A 23,971-nucleotide genomic window follows, 5' to 3' on the forward strand; every position below is an offset into this window, starting at 1 on the left:
AGAGTTTCAATAAAAGGGACCAGGTGTCACGCTGTGGACGCACGAATTGATGACGTGGAGGGCCCTGGAGAGAGTGAACATTTCTTTATATAGATAGATAGATACATGTGCACAGCATATATGATATATTTCCATTTCACAATCTGAGAGTGTAGAAGAATCCTCGAACAATTTCATTTAATTTCATTTTAATTTCAAAACTCACAAATGTCACTTATAATCACTACAAAACCTATAAGTTAAGATGCATAACACAAATACAATGTTTTTATATGACAAATTAAATAATTTTTTAGTTTTTACAATTAAAAAAATATATAAAAAGTTTAATCAGATTTTTTTTAAAAAAAAATTATAATGTTTGTGGGTTTTATGGGATCAACCGGTGTTTATTCACGGGTTTTAGATTTTATTAGATTTTTAACTAAGGACTTTTCATTAAATCCAAATCATATTATATACGATTATCAGGTTTACTGGTTAGACAATGGTCTAGATCGGGTATGAAGACATTGTTTATATTTTAAAAGAAGTGAAATAATTTATAAAAATACAATGCTTTTTCCACACCAACTAAATATAGATGTATTATTACTCATACATTTGGTTTCAGTTTGGATATTTTGGTTTTTGGTGTTGCGTGTCTACAAATTTAAGCACTCTTAAGTTATTTAAAAAGTTTGGTTTGGTTTCAGTTGAATTATTTTGGTTTCTGATTTTCTTTTGGTAGCAAAGTTATGAACCAATTAATATCCAAAATAAATCCAGATCCAACTTAGTTTCAGTTTGATCATGGTTTTGGTAATTTTGGATTTATAAGAAAAATATCGGATATTTTCGGTTCATCAATCTAAATATTAGGTAATTCAGGTTTCTGGACAAAATGTCGAATATAACTTTTAATATTTCGAATAAAAAAAGGTAATTTGGTTTTGGGTAGTTCGGTTTATAAATATTATTTTTAGATATTCGGCTATTTAGAAATTCAAAATAATTAATATTTTAGGCATAGTAGGTATATCAAAAAAATTGGGTACATCCGGTCCTGGTTTTATGGTGTTAGAAATATTGGATCCCTTCGGTTATATATGAAACTCGGTCCATTTTTGGGTGTGTTTTTTTGTATGGCGGTTTGGTTCCTTAATCCCGAGTAAATGTGTCCAAACATATATTCTACCTAAAAATTTAAGTTTAAAAATATTTAAATTTTAAAAATAAACCCGCGCTTCAAAGCGCGGGTCAAAATCTAGTATCTTATTAAAGCTGAAGTACAATTTCGGTGTGTTTGGATACTTGGATAAGAGTTAAAAATATTTGGTGTGTTTGGAAACATGGATTGTAGTCTTTTTAAAAAAAATAATTTTGTTTGGAAACAAAGATAGTACTATTAAATAGAAAAATGAATGAGCTTAAGTTATTAAGTCCATTATAAAAGAATGTTGTCAATATATATAAGAAAAATACAATACAAAGCCCAATTTGAAATACCAACCCAAATTATGATTTTTGTATTTCATATTAAGTTTTAAAAATATAATATATGTAATTATTTATATGATGATACGTATTAAATACTTTTAATTATATGATTACTTATATGATGGTACATATAAAATACGATTAATTATATGATGAAATTATATGATATATAATAATGACTAAGGATGGGTTTTCAGACATCCATACGGGTTTGGTTCTGATCGGTTTGCGTTTCGGGTTTTCGAGGTCAAAGATTTCATTCCTATTAGGATGTTTCTAAATTTTTGTTTGAGTTTGATTCGGATCTTTGCGGGTTTGGTTTGAGTTTGGATAACCTATTTAAATTATTTTTAAAGTTTTAAATCACTATATATTTAAAATTTCTCAAAATCTATAAATAAAGTAATATATTACCTATAATTTAAATACCATATGTCAGAATACCTAAGCTTAACATATCAATTGGTTTGATTTAAAATTTTGGATACGAAATCAATAATTATTTTAAGTATTTTTGGTGATTTGAGTATACTTTAACTATTTCAGGTATTTGTTTTTGACTATCTATATATATTTTTAAGTATTTTAAACCAATTTAAAAGTATCATTCTTGATGTTTTATATACGGTAAATATAAAATAATTAATATATAAGTATATAAATCTATTTTTAGATAAATTCAGGTACACGAATACTTCGGTTCGGATCCAATTCGGTTCTCTAACTAACAAAATTTTGAATAATTCGAATATTTAATCAATTTATATTCAGGTTTGGTACTATATTTACGAATTGGTATCAGTTCTGTTCCTCGGATTCATTTTGTCAAACCTTAATAATTACATGAAAAACAAATATCATCATATTTTTTTAAATATACATCAGCGGAGGTGCAGAGATCAAAGTCTATAATCATTTATTTTAACAACAAGCCAAATAAATATGTTGATTGAAGTGCGAATAAAACAAAACTAGAGAAATACATAGTTTACCAGAGACACTCTATGTGTCGAATTTATTATAAATAAAATTTTTATTAAAATAAATAAATTCAATAATTACAAACAAATAATATATTTCATAAAAGTGAAAAATAATATCAGCGCATTCGAAGCGCGGGTCAAAATCTAGTATAATATTAATTCATAGAGCTTTATATTTATACAATTAATCTAATACTTAATGGTTTATATGAAAATAACATGTTATGTAAATGAGTGTTTTGTCGGTAGATTATAAAAAAATTGGGCCATGGGCCACAATTTTGTTTATAAAATCAGCTTATTTACTACATTTGGTTTATCTATGGCCCATATTTTATATTGTTTTTAAATACATTTTGAAGTTGATGGACTAATTGATTTTTAATAATGAAAAATTAATAATATTGATTATCAAAGAAAAAGGTAACTATAATTTGTTATTTATTTTTTAAAAATGTTTATTTAAGTTTTTTATGAATAAAGTACAAAATTACCATGTGAAATGGGTTATGGCACAGACTTATGGTATTTTTTACAAATTCAGTTTAATTATCAAAAGTTCTAAATAATAATTTAAATAAATATAATCACAAAAATATAAATTAAATCTATTTAAAATTTAAGAAATAAACAAAAATATATATATTTACAAAAATTTACAGAAAAATTCAAAACAAAAAAATATATCTGCGCTTTGTAGCGCGTGCCAAATCTAGTAATTAGTTGTTTCTTCATCATACTTCTTCTTGAATGGAAGACCAAAGAAAACAAGATTCAACTATATGTTGGTTAGGAGAGTGTATGGTCTTTCTTTGGTTTGTATTATAATTAGTTCGATAAAGACTTATATACATAAGGTTTTTGGATTGTGTCTTGGTTTGATTTGTGAAAATTTTATCTCACAATTAGAGATGTTAAAACGGGCTTGTCCGGCTTGTTTATTTCAAAACCTGTTTATGTCCGGCCTGTTTAAGATATGTCGATTAAAGGTTTGTTCAAGTTAACCCGTTTAAAGCTCGTTTATGTGAAATTTGTTTAACGTGAAACCTTTTTCGGTTTCCGTCAATGGAGAGCTAGAAGGGTTCTTTCCCAGCTCAAGAGGGTTAAGGCAAGGATGATCCCTCTCACCTTATCTTTAGATCATTTTCAGCAATGTGCTCTCCAAGCTTTTGAATAAGTTTGTTCTGGCCATTAATATCGGCTATCATCCTTTATGTAAAAAGATCAACCTTACCCATTTGAGATTTGCTGATGATATTGTTGTTTTTACTGATGGAGCACCTCAATCACTCACACGCACCTTGGCGGTATTTCAAGAGTTTGCAGCCATGTCTGAACTATATATAAATGTATCCAAATCCACGGTTTTTGCAGCTGGGTGAGGGAAGCTGGCTCTAGAAGCTGAGGTAATGGCGATTGGACTGTTTCTGCTCTACCAATTAGATATTTTGGGCTACCTCTCATTACAAAGATCCATAATAGATTTCTATGTTGGACAAGCGAAGCTCTGTCTTTTGTTGGCCGTCTGCAGCTGATCAAGTCTGTTATAGCAAGTATCACAAATTTCTGGTGCACAACTTTCTATGTACCTCAAGGATGTATTGATGATATTGAGAATACGTGCTCTGCTTTTTTATGGAGTGGTTCACCCATTACTCATAAAGCTAAGATTGCTCGGATAGATGTTTGTACAACAAAGGCGGAGGGGGGTTTGGGAGTACGCAGAATAAAAGATATGGTGACAGTGTTCTCTCTTAAGTTGATATGGCACATTTTTGAAGAAGCTGATTCTTTATGGATAGTTTGGGTGGAGCATTATTTGATAAGGGATATATCATTCTGGGATGTCAAGGTTCGATCAGCTGGTTCTTGGGTCTGGAACAGGTTATTAAAGCTAAGACCTATAGCTCAAAATTTTCTGCGGATGGAGATGCATAATGGGAATTCTATTCGATTTTGGTCTGACTTGTGGCACCTTATGGGAAGGCTTATCGAGGTTATAGGAGAAAGGAGAATTTTTAAACTGGGTATTCCTCGGTGTGCAAGGGTAAGGGATGTGATTTATGATAATGAGTGGTGTAGCAGACATTGCAGAGACCAAAATCTTCATTAGAAGATTGCACAGATTGAGCAATTTCCGGTCTCACTAGAGCAAAATGTCAATGATGTTGCTTTATGGAGAGACGTCACATATGAGTATCATAACAGATTCTCGGCCCATGTTACTTGGGAGCAAATTCGTTCCCATAAGGAAGAGGTACAATGGAGTAAATTGGTTTGGTTCTCACAAGGCACTCCTTGTTACAGTTTTATCACTTGGCTTGCGATGTGAGATAGGCTCTCCACAGATACTCGGATGCGGAATTGGGGACAAGATCAGCCATGTATTTTTTGTGGTGAGCCAGGCTGAGTCAAGGGATCACCTTGGAGTAGTCCTCGTTCACGCATACAGACCAAGATTCGAACCGTATCAGCCGCTTAAATAACATGCGATCGATTTCTATTTTTATGGTTTAGAGTTTCACATAACCTTTTTTGTCTTTTGTATGTAACAATTTATTATATAAAGTATTTATTATTACGGGATTTGAGTTTAGATTTGATATAATCTGGTTGATTTATCATTTATTTTGTTTCGGCTATTTTATTTTATTATTTTTTGATTATTAAATCATGAGTTGTAGATAAAAAATAATTTATTGAATCGATAATTTCTTTGTATGCTGATTGAGATTAATATATTATATATGGAAGATATCACTAAGAACTTAGAGTCTCTTTGTGGTTGCTATGGTTAGCAAATAGAAATTCAAAACCTACTATTACTTTTTAAACAATTAGCACATAGAGTGGGTAATAACGTCTACGTGTTTATTGCATAAATCTTAGTATTTTAAATCAAACCAATGGTTGTTAAATGGTTAAGAGTTTCATATAACCTTTTTTTTTTTGCTTTTGTATGTAACAATTTATTATATAAAGGATTTGATATTACAGAATCTAAGTTTATATTTGATATAGTCTGGTCGATTTATCATTTATTTTGTTTTGGCCATTTTATTTTATTTTATTTTTTATTATTAAAACACGAGTTATAGATAAAAATAATTTATAGAATTGAGAATTTCCTTAATCAAATCAATGGTTGTTAAATGAAATCAATGCTAACATTTGGGTTGGCTATAAAGAGTATAACACATAAGAAATATCCAAATAAAGTATATATGGTCTTTCTTTTATATGTATTACTTTTAATAAGAAATCCCAATGATAAAGTCTCATTAAAACCAAATAATAAAAGCATCAAGTAGTGTAGCAAAGAGAAGAATGAATCGATTGATGGTTGGATATATTATTTTCTTTTGAGTTCTTTTTAATCAGCTTTGGATGAAGTCAAGTCCTCTTTCACTTTATGCTCTTACATGATCTCTTACTCGTCCTTTGAAATGCTTGATTTGCTTGATTGATTTGTCGAAGTACAATTTTGTCGCTGGTGATGTAGTTTGCCTGCAAAATACTATATATTATTGTTTTGTTGAGCAAAGGTTCTGTTTAAAATTTTCATTCGTTTCTTTTATTATTTACCTTCAAAAAGTTTAGGAATAAGGCTGGTGAAAATGACAACTTTAGAATTCATATTCTTTTTGCTTTGCAGGATGCTAAAATCTGTTGCTATCTTGTCCCACAATATTAACTTAACCATTGTTGACCTGAAATAGATTTCTATGTATTAATAAAAGTATGATTTTTTTTATTTCTCTTGCGTTAGAATTACCTGTTCAGTAAAAGACCAATTGTGACATCTGTACTTATTTCTGGATGATATGGATTTCTCTTTTGTATCATGCGTATTTGACCTACGACATCTGCGTATAGTTTTTAGTTTATTAAAAGCAGCTTATGCTTGTTTAATCGAAATTTTGCCTGGTGATTTACCTGGTAAGTAGGTGGGTCTAGTGGCTAAGCGCAGTAGACTTTCGTAATTCTGAGGAGAGAAGTTGTGAACTGGAAGCATTGGACTTATATCCGTAACTTTCGAGATTTTTGATGACTGGTCAATAAAAATGTAATACGGGAGTTGGGTGAGCTTTCGTGGTCGTAAATTATGCTGGACAGAATACCCTGAGAATTCATATATTTCTCCTTCAGCTAAATATTCTTGGTCATTCGGCGGAATTTCTCGGGTGAGCCGACCTTCAAATAATTGTCCATGAATACGAAAAAAATTTTAGTGCCGAAACAATTAAGTGAATATTGATTACTTTAATCTGAATAAAAATTGGAAAATATATATATTTAAGAAGAATTTAGAATTTACTACCTATATAAACCCCTACATCCTGATTCCATTATACAATTCATCCATATCAAAACATGATCAAGCCATTTTGGGTTATAGACCACGAAACTGAACCAACCTTATCATCTCCAAAGAGGATGATCACCATGAAGATAAAGGGGCCAAGTACACATCAGACGAAGATTGTGATATCCGTCGCTCTGAAGACGGTGTGTGTAAGGAATATTTGGGACACCAAAAATCACCATAGTGAAATATATATAAAACTTATGTGTTGGTCGTAGCACATGAAGCCGATGCAAATGTCAGATTTTTCACTATGGTTATTTTTGATGTCCCAAATATTCCTTGCACACACCGTCTTTAGAGCGACGGATATCACAATCTCCGTCTGATGTGTACTTGGCCTCTTTATCTTCATGGTCATCATCCTCTTTGGAGATGATAAGGTTGGTTCAGTTTCATGGTCTATAACCCAAAGTGGCTTGATCATGTTTTGATTTTGGAGGAGATGTTTTAAGATATGGATGAATTGTATAATGGAATCATGATGTAGGGGTTTATATAGGTAGTAAATTCTAAATTCTTCTTAAATATATCATAACTTAAACATTATTAAATATATTGAATAGTAATAAGTTACGAATTTTTAAACAAAAACTGATATTGACCATAATAAGTTGATCATAAGTGTAAAATATATCTCGGTTTGAAGACTTATATAACCATATATAAAAAAATTTGTAATTGAATGTTACACTATATAATATTGCATTTATATGTTTTAGCTTGATCATTTTGTTATGTATATTGGTTTGATCGGTTTATAATCAAATCATATCTATATTATATAGTTTTTATAAAATGCTATCATTCAGTTTATATGGTATATACCAAAACATTATTAAATATATTGAATAGTAATAAGTTACGAATTTGTTAACAAAAACTGATATTGACCGTAATAAATTGATCGTAATTGTAAAAGATATCTAAGTTTGAAGACTTATATAACCATATATAGACATTTTTGTATTAAAACCATTTAAACAACAGATACTATATAATAAATTGCCTATCAATAAAAAGCTATTTATATATAAAGAATATCAAAATAATTATATTGTAATATAGACGGTTATTTAAACATTCTGAAGCCTCAAGCTTCTTGCTAATCCATTACTTTATTCTCAAACAGAATAAAATATTGAAATCTGATCTTCATACTGCAACTCCATCTCACAAAATATATACTCAAACCACGTATTGGTTTAATATACATATGAAACAAATTACTTTTTGCATTAATAAAGAACTTTATAAAGTATAATATGTGGTAAGTACTTCCTGATTACTATATGTTACTAAATACACTTTTGATCATACTCAACATTGGTTAAACCAAAAAAAAAATTGGTTTGGTCCAATTAATTAAATACGTATGACAATTTGCTTAAACCAAAAGGAATAATATTGGCATGGGTAAACTAATCAAATAGAAAATGCAACCCGATTCTGGTTAAGAATTCGGGTCGTTACAAATAAATCGATGGTAAAACACTTTAAATCATACTCATTTACTCAAGTATGATCTTAGCTTAGCTTAATCTACCAGTTTTTCTTAATTCTCGTAGACATTTAGGATGCAGTATATTTTTCTTTTTTTTTCAAAACCGATAACATAGGATGAGACTCAAAGCAAATATGTTTAGGAAAATAAGTTATCACCAAGTTTTTATAAAATGCAAATGCCATATACAGAAAAAATAAAGACAAAGCAAAGTATTTATAAAAAACAGCAATAAGACTTCATTGACACCGGTTATAAGCCTCTAAGCAACTTCTGCCAACTCATTCAGAAATGGCTACTCAGATTTATAACCAAACGACTTATGTTATCCAAGTTCTCATACAAATATTTATAGTTATGCATTACTATTGTTAGACGGAATATATAACATATAAAGATAAGTTTTATAGATAATATTATCAAAAGAGATTATAACAAAGACTGTTATAAAACTCCAAAGACTAAATCCAGGAAAAAGGAAAAACAAACTATAGTCTTAAGCAACCATAAGGTTGCAAATGCCAAATCCAATGAAAGGGAAACAAAGCATATTACTAAATAAAGCAAAACCAGAACTAAGTCTTCCTTAGTCACACTTGGTACGCTTGGCACCGTCAGACTCAATCCCATCAGCACCCCTTTTGCCCGAGTCGCCTGCATGATCCTCCTTCTCATCACCACGTTCCTCACCATTGTTGACTCCTAAATTGGCGCTGGGTTCCGGGGATTCAAGAGGGAGCACCTTTGTCACAGTCAGAGACTTGGTCTTGCCATCCAGGTTGTGACTTGATACCTTCACAATGAACTTCCGTGTCTGTCCAATGGTATCAAGAATTGCTTGAGGCACCGGGACTATGGCATCCATCCCAACACTATCATTGTCCTACAACATGTTTGCACATCATCATAGCTCATCTTCCAAATACGTTTTGTAAATCTAATAAACATAGAGGTCTTAATTACCTGGTAATTGCTCTCAACCAACTCAGAAGCTTTCTTTCCAGTCAACTCCTCACCGGCATCACCAAGAACAACAAACACGGCTTGATCACTCTTGTCATACACAGATAGCTTCGACAGGTACCTGTAACATATAGATATCAATAACCATAGGAGCCAAATAATGTGTATGACTAAAATAACCACTCACTTCGCCACACCAACGATTTCACTCTTCTCACACTTCTTACACATAAGGGTGGTTGGTCCTTTAGTTGCCTTAGTATGGCACACACCACCTCCTATATAATACCACCCAGATCCGTGCACAACATCATCAATAGTTGCTGTGCACTCAAACCAAGCAACCTGAAAAATATTTGTAAAATTCAGTAAAGATTTATATCATCTTATCGAATGTATACTAATATGGCGACTATATTACCTTAGCAGATGCCTGAGACATGTAGGAGAAGATTTCCTCCAAGGTCGCTGGCTCAAGCTTGATGACCACCTTTGCATTAACCCGGTTCGCAACATCCAAATTGGAGTCCAACCTGAGTAAAATATCAAGTCAGACACGACAACAGTAGAGTTATGCAAATGATATTATTATACACGAAACTTTAAACCTTACCAAGTGAGATAGTCATGGGTTTCTTGCACCTCACTGTCCAGAAAAACCCGGGATGACGTCATAGACGATAGGGAGAGCACTAAACAAAACAGTGTATACAATTAGGATACAAAACACTCTAGCTAATTGCTACTAAACTCTGCATAGCTATACCATGACTCATATATTTCTAAATGGTTCATAACTGATAAACTTTAATGTCAATTCATAAATCACTTCTACCTATATAGTTTTCATAGAATCCATATAGCTCAGTCTTCCCTTATCTATTAACAGATACGTTCACAGTCTTATATAACATCTTAGAGAGCAAGAAAGGCATGTGGAAATACTAACCTCCATAACGTTTCGGGTTTAAAGTGGCGTCTAAGATGACACGTGCAGTGCCTCCACATGCCTTAAACTTCGCACAAAACTCGAAGGCAGCCTTGTCCCAGAGGCATAGCTTCAGCACGGGTTCCCTGTGACATCAAAATCTCGAGTGGTAAGATAAACATATGCTGATATGTAAGAAGCTAGAGGATAACTCACTCATGTGTCTGAACATGGAGATCAACTCGGCGAGATGCAGCTATCTCTGTCTCATCAAGCAGAAAACTGCCATTAGGAACCTGGCCACTCACAAGCTTGATGTGGCCAACATAATCTGCAAGTGAAGACAATCAAACACAAAGGTTATATCTCACAGTTAAACATATTTTCGAAACAAATATTGATGGAGTTTAATGAAGATGAAAACTTACCATAAAGACCACCTTTCATGTCAGAGGCTGCATCAAACTCTTCGTACCCATGAATCCGGAACCGATCCATAGGGAAACTGATGGAGCTGTCCTCGAGAACAGACAGGACAGAGTTCCATGAGAAATTTAAAGTCACATCTGGATTAGCGACCCGGAAGTTAGGCTTGCTCTTTGACCCTAAAAATTTAGAGTCGGTAAGTAGCACCCGCTCTCATGTGACGCATATGTCTCCATCCTTCCTTGGGGGATGAAGCCCTGAATCATCTTTGCCTGATGCCAAAAGAGAGCCAAATAAAAATTAAGTAAGTAACTTAAACCACAAGAATAACTCAAACTAGATAAACGCAAGAATCAATCAAAATATCTAAATCGATATAAACAACATATATAATTTCAGTCACCGTATATGAATCACAGTTTCCTGATAACTAAAGAGAAACTATTTAAAAAAAAATTAAGTTACTTAAACAGCAAGAAATAACCAAACTACTTAATCCGAAATGAATAACATCAGAAAAAATCTCACGGTATTGTTGACAAAAACTAATTATTTAATCTAATCAACTTATGCTCTTTCTAATGATGTTATGATAACATAGAAAGTCGACCAAACAGGTACTAAACCAATTGTGTAACAGATACCGGTTTATACCTCTTCATCGATGAGAAGCATCTTGATGCCGATAAGAACCTTAGACTGAATATTCTAAGCCTCCCAAAAGTGGATCAACCAAAACCGGACTTCGCCTTCGTGTGGCCCAAAGGTCACGTCTTTGAAGGAGATCACATTCCTTACGTCGCCGGAGACAATAGATTTGCCCTTATCGCCGATAGGGACAGAGGATTGGTTCCAGACGCCGATTCTGACGCCGGAAGAAACACCGGTTTTGACGATTGGTTTGCCTGGACCGGAGGAGACCGCCACACCATTTTTAGACTTCACCGAGTTGACATCGCGGAAGAGATACCGGAGTGGACGACTGGTTTGACCGAACCGGAAGAGACAGCCGCTGGGTCCGTTGGCTTCATGGAGGGGACGACGCCGGAAGAAACACCGGATTGAACATTGGATTTGACTGGAGCCGAGAGGACCGCTGCTTAGCATTTCGAGTTCCATGAGTCGGTAACATTGGTAAGCTTCATCGCAACAGACAATCGAGAGGGTAAAAGCACTTTTGATGTAAAAGCAACATCGAGTAAGAGAGGTTTTATAAAAGATCTGAAGCCAAAAGATCCCATTAATGGGATTAATGAGAGATTAAAGAGCGTAAAGGCGTGGGGGAAAGAATTGATTTCCCACATGATAGATTTGTAAACGGAAGAAAGAGGAAGATGAATAGGATCCCAATCGTCTACGACGATTAGGGTTTGTTCATAGCGGAATGGAGAAAGTGATCTAAGCGGTGATATGGGTTAACGGGCTTGCTGAAACTGCGATATGTTTGACGAAGCGCAGACATAAAATGCGATTGAAGCCCAGCCGAGTTAATAAAAAACTTTTGTTAGATTCATCCTATGAAATTTTTCGTAAAAATATATGGTGAAAAAATAAGGAAAATGAGAGCAGTTTTGGTATGAGTGATGTCAATTTATGCAATTTTGGCTGTTGGTAGTTTTACAAAAAGAAAAGGACGCATTGAGAGAGAGCGTGACCCAGCCGGCCAGCTGTACCGGGGGGCTCCTTTTGGTCTTAACCTCTTCCCGAGAAAGAAAGAGAGAGAAGTAGCAACGAAGCGTCTCGGAACCATTTTAATGGCGAAGAAAGGTATCCCTGAGTGGCTCAACAGTTCCCTCTGGTCCTCCTCCTCTTCCTCCTCTCCTTCTCCTCTTATCCCCGACGATCGCCCTCTCCGCCATCCCCCCGCCGCCGCCACCACAACCGTCGCTCCATCTCCTCCGATCCTCGAGCGTCCGTCTCCTTCCGCGATCTCCACCGCGCCAGCTCCGCCTCTTCCGATTCGTCCTCCTCCCAAATCTGAGATTAACGATTTGCAGAATGGGAGCGGGGTAGATGGACCTGGAAGCGTAACTCCCGCAGCTGAGGATGTTTCTCGGAAGACGCAGGTCGTCGCTGAGGTTAGTCACAAACTCATTCTCTTCCTCTCTCTCTCAGTACATTCTTTTCTTTTTGATTGATTGATTGATTGTTCTCTCTCTCTCTCATTGTAAATATAGTTATCGAAGAAGGTGATTGACTTAAAGGAATTGAGGAAAATTGCTTCGCAAGGTCTACCTGATGATGCTGGCATTCGCTCCCTCGTCTGGAAGGTCTACCAAAAAAACGAATATCTTTTAAAGGAATAGATTTCATCAGTTTTTTTTTTTAGCTTCATATTTGTTTTTATCCTGATTGTGACAGCTTTTATTGGCCTACCTTTCACCTGATCGCTCACTCTGGTCTTCTGAGTTAGCTAAGAAAAGATCGCAGTACAAGCAGTTCAAAGAGGAGCTTCTTATGAATCCCGTAAGTCCATTTTCGTGATTGGTTTGTGACGCTCTTCTCTTTTGCTTCCCTCCAAGCTTTGGATTACACTGGATGCCACTAGCTAAGGGCGGGCGTGTGATGATGGAAATTCATTGTCAATAGAACTGTGGTTAAGTGATATGTTGGCCAACATTTTTTATTAGTATGTTGACATGACAGCTAATTAGATGCCATGGCATTTGACTAAGCAGACTGTTCTAGGACCATTGTGGATATGATATTTCCTAGAGGTACAATGAGAAATTAAGTAGTTAATAATGAAGAATCGGTCATTGTAGGAGATGATAACTCTTCCTTTTCATGTCTCTTTCTTATTTTCCTATTTAGGGTAACCCCGATTTCTATATATTTTTGTGGCTAGTTAAGTCTGAAGTTACAAGGAAAATGGAGAAATCAAAGAGTGGTGCTGGTAATGATCCGAAAGTCGAAGGCCCTGGTGCCCTTTCAAGGTCCGAGATCACTCATGAGGATCATCCCTTAAGTCTTGGAACAACAAGCTTATGGAACAACTTTTTCAAGGTATTTAGATTTCAGCTTGAGATATCATCATCATCCTTAAATATTATCTATTTTGTGAGACAAGTTTACATGTTATTAGCTTAGTATTGAATTCTAAATTTAGCATGAAAGTTCTAGTATCATGGATGATGTAGCTGAATTATGACACTTCTAAAATTTTGATTTTGTATTCATTCATCATGATTTTGCCACTTACCAGTCGGTTGTGAACGCATACACATTGGTGAAGCACATGAGCACTATGATTAACCTTTTTCTCTTCCTGGTTCAGTACAGTTTTTATCATGTTGCATATAAAGTTGCAAAATGACCTTCCTAATTTTAATATGCTACTTTCAGGACACAGAAGTCTTGGAGCAGATCGACCGTGATGTGATGCGTACTCATCCAGACATGCACTTTTTCTCTGGGGATTCAGCTGTCGCAAAATCTAATCAGGTTTTGGGTTTTGGTTTTGCTATTTAATTTTCTTGGGATGGCTAAAAGCATTTGCATATTGATAGTTTTCCGGGTGATTTTATACGTGTCTTGCATTCTTCAGGATGCTCTGAAGAACGTATTGACTATTTTTGCAAAGTTGAATCCTGGCATCAGATATGTACAAGGGATGAATGAGATATTGGCACCTATCTTCTACATCTTTAAAAATGACCCAGATAAAACAAATGCAGTGAGTACTTATCCTTGCTAATGTACCATTTCATTTTCCTTGTTTGACACATTTTTCTACTTCTATCGGTTTTCTTTTGGGTAGAACACCACTCGTCCTTCTTAATTGCTTAACGCTTGCATTTTAAGTTATGCAGTCGTATGCTGAAGCGGATGCATTTTTCTGCTTTGTTGAATTGATGAGTGGGTTTCGAGATAATTTTTGTCAGCAACTTGATAACAGTGTCGTGGGTATACGTTACACCATAACAAGGCTTTCCATGCTCTTAAAGCATCATGATGAAGAACTTTGGCGTCATCTAGAAGTCACAACAAAAGTAAGATATCACTGAGAGACGCCTTGCGATATTAATCATTAATTATTGTCTCTGAATAGAAGATTTTGCCGGTATGAATTATTGCTGTTTCAGAGTTGTATGTTGAAAAGCAACATAATATATATACCATTACTTTCAAAATTATCATTTTTGGAGCTTTGGTAAATTATTAAAGTGTTTTAGCGTTGTGACAGTTGATACCCCATGTGTCAATTTTCAGATAAACCCGCAATTCTATGCGTTCAGATGGATCACACTCCTCTTGACTCAAGAGTTCAACTTCGTGGAAAGCCTTCACATCTGGGACACACTCTTAAGCGACCCTGAAGGTCCACAGGTAGTATTCCAAATGTTGCATTCTTGTGAGTGACTTGAGTCATTAAGAGTTTCACTTCAATACCTCTAAGCAGCTTGGTTTAGGACAATATAACGTGCATGTATGTAGGGAAGAATTAGCAGACATTAACATCCTATGGTAAATTAAGTCTACAGGCACTTGTTTTGTAAGATAGAAAGCTAACAAGTGAATATGAAAATTTAATATGCAGGAGACGCTACTACGAATATGTTGTGCAATGTTGATATTAGTACGAAGGCGTCTGCTGGCTGGTGATTTCACGTCGAACCTCAAACTTCTTCAGAACTATCCTCCTACAAACATCAGCCATATGCTCTATGTCGCTGATAAATTGCGCTCTAAATAAATAAAAAGATCGTCAGGTTATAACAATCATTCACTCCCTTTCTCCTTGTTGTTTTCAATTCATAGACTCTGCAACTTTCGTTCTTCATATGTACATTATTGTGTAAGTTAACTGTAGCTGCCTGAGAGTATCTCAGATCAAACCTTGCTTCAGTGTTAAGATTTGATTTCTGATGGTAATGATGTGTAACAGGATATTATAAAGTAGAGAGTTTTTAGGTTGTCTTTTCTTATATTTTTGCTTTGATCATTTCACGCAAGTTTACTTTCTTGGTTTGATTTGGTAAATTATCTAAATCATAAATAAATAAGAACTGAAGAAGTAATTGTGTGGCAAATATTTTGTACAAAGTACAAAAAAACTCCTGGTTTTCTTCCAATAAAAGGACAGAGCCAAAAGTCATGAGTTGTGGAACGATTTCACTAATCTTGTTAATTATAATGATCATCCTTTATCCATACTCTTACCTCTTCCTTCTCTTCTCGTCTTTTCTGCTGTGCTTTATTCTTGCTGCTTACTATCTTCTTCTTCTTGGAGAATTCTAAAACATTTTGTTGAAGGAAGACTCAAGAAAATGGATCGGTACTTTTATAGCTATGGCTTGATTCGGTTACTTAGTTGATTCCTTGTTCGCAGAAAACTAAAAGTTCTTGAGGCTGGCAATTTCTCTTATACTTTTGTAACATCTCTTTTCTTGTATTAATTTCAACTCAAATTAATTTTCTTATTACTAGATTTCGTTTATCACATGGTCCACTCCACCATAACACAATGTCAACTGACAACTCATCTTGCGTGTGCTATTTCTATTTACGACCAAATCAATGGTACGTATATAATACTAGGACGACAATTGTTCTGATTAATAATTTATAGAAAATCTTTTATATATCTCAAATGAAAAAACGTGATTACTATCAAATATAGGACCGGTTCCAATAATTTCAATGTTTTAATGCCCTAAGCTTACTTACAATTTAATGCCTTTGTTACGAAGTTTATTCTCAGACACCTTTACGGAAAAAAACTATTCTCCACATCTCCTCTCTATTCTCAACACTCCTTTTGTCTTTTTTCATCCTAAACTAATCTTCCATTTATTTATTATAACTCATTCATCTCATAAATATATTTACTTCTTCAATTAAAAAATCACTCATCCCCATGATTCACAAGACAACCTTAATCAATCAAATAGAAGTTGATCCACATGTCTTCATTCTTTCCAACAGTTCCTTCTTCACACCGCACATATCATTTTTTTCTACATTCTCCATAGGCGATTTTGCAAGTTCTAAAACAGGAATCCGTTTTTGATGAAATTTTTTTAAGAATAATGTAGAGTATATCATGATTAATGTTCAAAATATATGATTTCGTAAAAAAATGGAGATTTTATAAACAGTTTTGAATACTGTGTTATTTGATTTTAGATATATTTTATGTACTTTTCTGATGAAATGTTTTTTAAAAATATCATTTAAATGTAGTGTATATGATGGTAATGTTAAAAATGTAAGATTTCATGAAAATGTGGAGATATTATGGACGACTATGAATACTGTGTTTATAAATTTCAAGTATATTTTATGTGTGTTTTTGATGAAATTATTACTGGAATATTATTTAAAATAAGTGTATAACTCGTCTTGTGCAGAAAAATAATTGTTGATGAAAATTAAGAGAGATTTAATTAAAAGGAAGATTTTGAAAACTATGTTTATGGATTTTGGATGGAGATATATATTTACGTACGTTTTTGATGATTTTTCTTTGTGTAATTTCATTAAGATAGAGTATATATCATGGGTACTGAAAAATCCGAACAAATTCGTTTTTACAAGTTTATTAGTTAGTGGAAGGACAATTTCTAGGTACTACTAAGATAACTAGTTTTACTAAAACAAAATGGTTTTACTGGTATTACCGATATTACTATGCTTACGAGTTATACTAGTATTACTAGGTTTATTGTGGATTTGAAAGAATTAGTATTAGAAAGAGAAGACCTTAGGGGGTAAGAATGAATTATTTTCTTTAATAATGATAATTATAATGATAATTCCATTTTGTTTCAGGAAAATGCAAAATCCGCATTGCACATTCATTTGTTTTGATTATGGGGGATATTATATGAAGGATAGGGCCGAAACAAAATAGATCTCTGGAGATGGTGAAGGAGAAGATGAAATTCACACGATTGTGTTGAAGAAATCATTGGAGGAGGTGACATACTCTTTTTTGGTTGAGCGTCTTCTCAGAAAACTAAAGGTAGATGAATCTAAGATGGAAGCGAGGATTAATTACTTTCCAATGGTGCTGAATTCGAACAAGCCATCGTATATCTGGAATGATGAAGACGTGTTTGGCTATCTACTACAAGTAAATTATGAGAAGTGTAGAAATGTTCTACATGTGGAGTTAATATACAAAACGGATGAAGCAGTGCAACTTTTAAAAGATGACGATCAAATTGATGTCGGTCTATCCGATAGAGAAACTACTGATAGAGAGGCTACTGATAGAGAGACTCATGATACAGAGGCTGGTGATGAATATGGTACTAAGGAAGATGGTACTGATAGTGTGCTCACATTCTACGTTGACATTGGTTAGTGACACTTGATTAGTTATATTGTAGAAATATTGGTTGTAGCTTAAGTGCTTAACTCATACCGCCAGTTAGCTTAACACAATATCTTAGAAAGTTTTTTTTGACTAATATCATAGATAGGTTTAGTTCTTCTTTTTGAAGATTCACATTACGAGTTAAGTGGTTTTCTTTTGACGTATTCAAAAGATGATGACTACTTTGACAACACGATCAGTCGATCACTCGTCGTTTAAGAAAAACTAAGGGCAACACTTTCATGGTTTCCTGTTGTTCTTACCAATAGATGTTTTTGTTCTTTTCGTTGTGAACAAATCAATTATAAAGTAAACTATTGACTAGAAAAAATGATATAAACTACTATACATATAAGCCAACGACACTAAACTGCTTAAGACACAAAAGAGAAATATTATATTAAACATCTTTGAGTAACTTACAATCATGATTATGGATCATCGACATTTTTGCGAGAGTTTATGTAACATACGCAAACGTAACTTAATAAACAAAACATGATTAGTAAACAGACCAAGACGACTATAACCGCAACTAACGCCAAGCTCTGCATCCTCCCTTTTGAAGTCTATGAATTACTCTTCTTGTATCTACTGAAAATCTGTATTATAAAAGTAGATTCAACCGAGACGAAGATGTTTATATATTACTAGTTAACTTCGAATTATGGAAAGTTTAGATATATACACTATAGAAAATGGAAAAATCTTTTTTCTGAACAAAATATATGGAAAATCTCCTTCCTATTTTTTCTCGCCAAAGAATGGTAATTCATAGAGAAACTAATTAAGGAGATTTTCCCTTTTCGCAGATATAGAAACTATTTAATATTCAATGAATAGTAATAAATCACATCAATAAGCATGAATGTCTATCAATCCAAATGTTTTTTGGAGAGAATTTCATCCTGGAATTATTATTCGTGAAATTGTTTATCAAACTTTTTTTTTCATTATTTCAATCGAAATTACAAAAAAATATATTTGCTTTTTTTAGTTGTGTCTGAAGGTAGATAAGTAAGGTAGAACCATAGATTCTACGAATTTTAATAAAAAAATATATTTATATATATAAATATATATTTCTATTAAAATTTCGATTTTACATATATACAATTTAATATGAAATTCATTTGAATTCTGACTGAACCTTTTACGCGATCACTATTCCATTCATAGAGAAAGAAAAAGTATAGATTACGATATAGTGACTGAACTATGACTATTCATATATCATATATGTTACAAGAAGTTGATAAATTATATGTAATAAAGTTAGAAACTATACGATGATGTATTGTGTGCTAGACTCTAAAAAATAACCAATGTCTCTTGAGTCCTAGACATAGTTTTAAATCACTATAGTCGATAAAAAACCTAATCACAACCCATCCGATCCTTATTTTATTTCTTGTTAATTTTATGAGGTGTGGCAAGTGCCACAGGTTAACTTTAAAAATTTTGTACAAAGATCAAGTTGTTGGTAGTGGTCAGCTCTGATGGTTTAAAAAGTTCTCTAGTGCCCCTTGTATCTTAAGTTCAAGTCGTAAACTTGTCTTTTTTTTTATTACTTATAAACTTGTTTTTGTTTGCTAGATATTTTTACACAATTATTATATTTTAGTAACATTTTCATAAAACAATTTTTCATTTTTCTTTTGTTCTTTATTACCTAGTAGAAATTTTTTCTTTTCTTCCTTTTCTTTAATATTAGTTTTACTTTTTGAAATATGTTACTTTTTAACAACAGAATACTTTTTTTTCTCAAGTTTGTATTTTCAAATATTTAAATTTAAATAATAACTAAAAATAATAATTTTTATAATAAAATTATATAATATAAAATTTTGTGATTGTACTTAAAATATTAACATTATAAAAATGTTATCTTGTTATTTGACTCATGTTTAAAATACATAAAAAGATTTAAAGAGAACGTTGTCTGAAAAATATAATATATCATAACATAATTTTTAACGAATAATTTAATTAATAAATATTTATGATTAAATTTTTTATAAATATATAATGTGCCCTATGTTAAATTATTTTTTGGGTTCGCCCTGGTTATACATATATATTTGATTAGTAAAAATTTGGTAAACATATAATTAACTTTTTAAGCTATTGTAGTTTTCTATAAATTAATACATGTAATAAATTATAGATAAACGAATATATAATCTATTTTATTTTACAAAATATATACAGGTTTAAAAATGTTTACTATTTCTTTTTGAAATAAAAATTAATAATTACTTAGTTTAAAAGTTAGAGAGTAAATATATATTTATTTTTTTGTTTTTTACGGTGTTTTCAACTGAACGTTACAGAGAGGAAATTGGAAAGGCTATAGACGATCAGAAAAAAAACTGAAACTTCAATCAATCCTAAAATGGGGAGCTGCAAAAGAAACGACGGAGAAACCTAGGCTAGCTCTGGGCCTGGTTAATAGAATTAGAAGTCCATACCATTATAAGAAACGCAAACCCAAGTAAAACCGGCCTGTTAACCAAAACGAATCGTTTTAATTAATACGCCATGTGTCAAAATACGTCCATAGGGACTCAAGCCAACCCTGAAAAAAGGGCCAAAAACAAATTCACAAGAGAAAAGTTGAAGAAGACAAACATCCACGAAAACAAACAAAAAACCTTTGCGGATCATACTAAAAACAGACACGTGTCACAATGTTAGATAGGCAATCCTGATGTGGAGGACTGAGGAGAAACCCCAGTCAGCTTTATTGTAATAGATATATTATTGAAGTCAAGTCATGACTGGTCTTGCTATGCACAAATTAATCAAACCCAAGACGACCTTCTGGCTCGTCTATCTCTTATTTTCTTGTTTGTACGTTCCTCAAAAGTAATAGAAATGTTGTTTGATTTAAAAGGAAACCAAACCAAAGAGCATAGTACACTACAGGAACATATATATATATTATACAACCAGAGTGTTACATTTATTTGACCATTAGAAACTGTCACTTGCTCACTTTCTCCGGAACAAGCTTCAGATGATCCGACTTGTGCATAGCAAGACCAGTCATGACATCCATGTTGATCTCTTCTGCTTTCATTCCATTGGGAAGTTTGAAGTCGAACTTGAGGAGAAGGTTCGCAAATGGAACCTCTAGCATCGCCGCACCAAGACGCATCCCAGGGCACATTCTCCTGCCTGACCCGAACGGTATAAACTCGTAGTCCGTGCCTTTGAAGTCAACGTCCTTCTCAAGAAACCTCTCTGGTCTGAACTCGTCAGGGTTAGGGCCCCACTCCTTCTCGTCGCGGGAAACGGCCCATGCGTTGACGTTGACAGTAGTCCCCGAAGGGATGTCGTAACCAGCGATCTTGGTGTCTTGAATACAAGCACGAGGGATAAGGAGAGGAATCACAGGTTCGATCCTTAAGGTTTCTTTAACTAAGGCTCTGAAGTAAGGAAGGTTCTTCACGTCGTCTTCAGTAATGAAAGTTGAGCCTTTCTCCCTTGCATACTCCCTCACTTCTGCTTGAGCTTTCTTCATCACTTGAGGGTACTTCATCAAATACGTCATTCCCCACACAACCGCCGCAGCGGCCGTATCAGTTCCCGCCACCACTATATTCTTTTGTAACACACAAAACAACAAGAAGAGTGAAACACACGCAACTGATTGATTGTACCACAAGAAACAATTAAAAAAAAATTATAAAAAAAAAAATTATAAATGTTTAAGACGTACCAGAATCACGCCTTTGACATTCTCTAAAGTGAACTTGGAGGCGAAAGGTTGATCTCTATAGATCTCCATCAAGAGATCGATCATGCTCTCAGTTTCTGGCTTGACCCTGTTGGGGTCAAGTGTCTCATCGATAATCTCTTGTATGTAAGTGTCTTGTCTTTCGAAACACTCCATCATATAAGCCGTGAGACCTGTCCAATCATCTAGAAATCCTAAAAACGGGAAAAAATCAGAGAAAAAAATCTTCCCCAAAACACTTTGAGTCCCATAAAGAATCTTGATGAATCTCTTCATCTCTTCCCCATCTTCATTGTACTTCTTCCCGAACGCTTGCCTGCACACAACCGAGTTCGTGAAGGTCAACATGAGCTCGCTAATATCGACCGGTTCAGATCTCTCAGCAGCCTTTTCGATCTTAGCCATCATCGTCCTAGCCTCCTCCTCCCGCACGTGCTTGAAGGTGGCCACACGTGTGGGTGAGAACAAGTGGTTCATGCCCATTTTCCTCATCTCTCGGTAGTAAGGTGTGTAGTGGTTCATGGCCATGTCACTTCTCCCGTAGGTTATGAACTCGTGACCACGGTGTTGAGGCCGGTTTGCGAAGTTGACATCTTGCGTCTTGAGAAGCTCCTTTGTTAGCTCGGCTGATGATATGACCACCATTGTTTGACTTCCTATCTTGTATGAAAATATTGGACCGTATTTTTTGGCCCATCCATAGAAGAAACGCTGTGGGTTAAGCTGGCTAAGCTGGTGGAGGTTTCCGATAACCGGAAGCCCTCGTGGACCGGGAGGCAGTTTGTAGCGTTTGGTTTTTGATTTTTGAGAGAGGAAGAAAAGGAGAACTGCGGCTAGAGCCACCACCCCGATGATGATATCTTCCATTCTTAGTTGTTACTACTTTTGAGTGGAAGCAGCACAGCTCCTTAATATATATAATCATCATTGATAATGATTGTTTTCGTTTTATTCTTAACCAAACGAAACCAAACCAATTGCTATAACCGAACTTAACCGGTATCGAATTTTATAATCAAATGCTTACTCTCTTCATACCTACTTGTGAAATCTCACATGTTAGAATTGAGGAATACATTCACCTACCCAACGTCCTTGGTCCCTCTAAGGTCGTATACTTTTTTGTCGCTAACGTTTGTGTGCTTAATGCAGTCGTATTCGTTTTTATCAATATCTATTTGTTGTTTACACAAATCACTTAACATCTTTCATTGAGTGATCTAAATGAACCCTGGACCTATGCATATGACTATACAGTCCAGTTGTTTAATATATTCGTCGATAATAACCGAAAGCTACGGTTGACATTCGCTTACTCAGTTTGAATCAGTTTAGGAATTTCAGTTCCTTTTTTTCAGATTTTAGAAACTAGATTATAATCATGTCAAATTATATTACATAACTACATATAATTGGGTTTAAATTTTCAGAATTTTGAAATTTCCAGTTCTAGAAAAATAAATCTTGTTCAAGATCAAAATGAAAAGGTTTTAACAAAAAAATTATACTTTATCAATTTTTGTTTTATTTTAAATGATATTTCAAGTTTTAATGTAAAAACTAAATTTAATTTGATATTTTGACTATTTATATTTTGCAGTACATTTTTTTATTGATTTGATTAGCTATAATTAATATTGTTTTTAGGAAAACAAGAAAAATTAAATAGTTTTAAAAAATAATAATATTTTTTTAAACTGTATGCAAAATCTTGAAAATTCAATTATTTTGATACAGAGGAGTATTAAAACAAATATATTTATTGATATTAGTTAAAATCATAGATTTTTAGATAGTTTGATTACTTTGGTTTTATATAATAATTCGATTCAATTTTGCGTTTGATTAATTCATTAAATAAAATACATATTCCATTTTAGATTAATATTATACAATTGGGTCTGCTTTAGATTGGTAAAATACAGTTTGGATTTGAGTATTTTGGCTAGTTTTTCTCAGCCTTAGCCGGAACTCTAAATATCTCAGTTTTATAATCCTAAATAAAAAGAAATTTACTCATAAGTAATATGAAAATAATCAAAATGGTGAAATATATAGCCAAATATTACAGTCTATTCAACTAGGTAATTCAAAAAGCTTTTCTCACAAATTAGTGACCGAAAAACAAAATTGATGTGACTGCGACTTTTTGATAAATACGACAACCATATGTAAACAATATAAAATCTCAATTAATCCCACAAAGATAAAGTTGTGTGGTTGATTTCCATCCGGGTGCAATTCTAAAAGCGGTCA

General features: G+C 33.5%; 2 protein-coding genes across 2 annotated transcripts; one reads left to right on the plus strand and one right to left on the minus strand.

Moving 5' to 3' along the window:
- The first annotated feature begins 12,269 nt into the window (after window positions 1–12,269).
- LOC108855923 (uncharacterized) lies at window positions 12,270–15,577 on the plus strand. The gene is made up of 9 exons (XM_018629852.2): window positions 12,270–12,727; window positions 12,827–12,919; window positions 13,011–13,115; window positions 13,503–13,655; window positions 13,995–14,093; window positions 14,197–14,325; window positions 14,462–14,641; window positions 14,862–14,978; window positions 15,190–15,577. Exons 1-9 carry the CDS (start codon window positions 12,404–12,406, stop codon window positions 15,343–15,345), a joined length of 1,356 nt encoding a protein of 451 aa, XP_018485354.1. The 5' UTR covers window positions 12,270–12,403; the 3' UTR covers window positions 15,346–15,577.
- Window positions 15,578–20,842: 5,265 nt separating this feature from the next.
- On the minus strand, window positions 20,843–22,611 carry LOC108855362 (cytochrome P450 83A1). The gene is made up of 2 exons (XM_018629165.2): window positions 21,698–22,611; window positions 20,843–21,580 (listed from the first exon to the last, which is right to left on the minus strand). Exons 1-2 carry the CDS (start codon window positions 22,580–22,582, stop codon window positions 20,960–20,962), a joined length of 1,506 nt encoding a protein of 501 aa, XP_018484667.1. The 5' UTR covers window positions 22,583–22,611; the 3' UTR covers window positions 20,843–20,959.
- Between the last annotated feature and the right edge of the window lie 1,360 nt (window positions 22,612–23,971).

This window comes from Raphanus sativus, chromosome 4, assembly GCF_000801105.2.
Source record: "Raphanus sativus cultivar WK10039 chromosome 4, ASM80110v3, whole genome shotgun sequence".
Taxonomy (NCBI): Eukaryota; Viridiplantae; Streptophyta; class Magnoliopsida; order Brassicales; family Brassicaceae; genus Raphanus; species Raphanus sativus.

Coding starts and splice junctions, on each gene's coding strand:
- LOC108855362 (XM_018629165.2), bottom strand. CDS start 22,582: ATGGAAGATATCATCATCGGGGTGGTGGCTCTAGCCGCAGTTCTCCTT. Junction 21,581..21,697: donor ATGTCAAAGGCGTGATTCTG/GTACGTCTTAAA, acceptor GTGTTACAAAAG/AATATAGTGGTGGCGGGAAC.
- LOC108855923 (XM_018629852.2), top strand. CDS start 12,404: ATGGCGAAGAAAGGTATCCCTGAGTGGCTCAACAGTTCCCTCTGGTCC. Junction 13,656..13,994: donor TATGGAACAACTTTTTCAAG/GTATTTAGATTT, acceptor TGCTACTTTCAG/GACACAGAAGTCTTGGAGCA. Junction 14,979..15,189: donor GCGACCCTGAAGGTCCACAG/GTAGTATTCCAA, acceptor TTTAATATGCAG/GAGACGCTACTACGAATATG.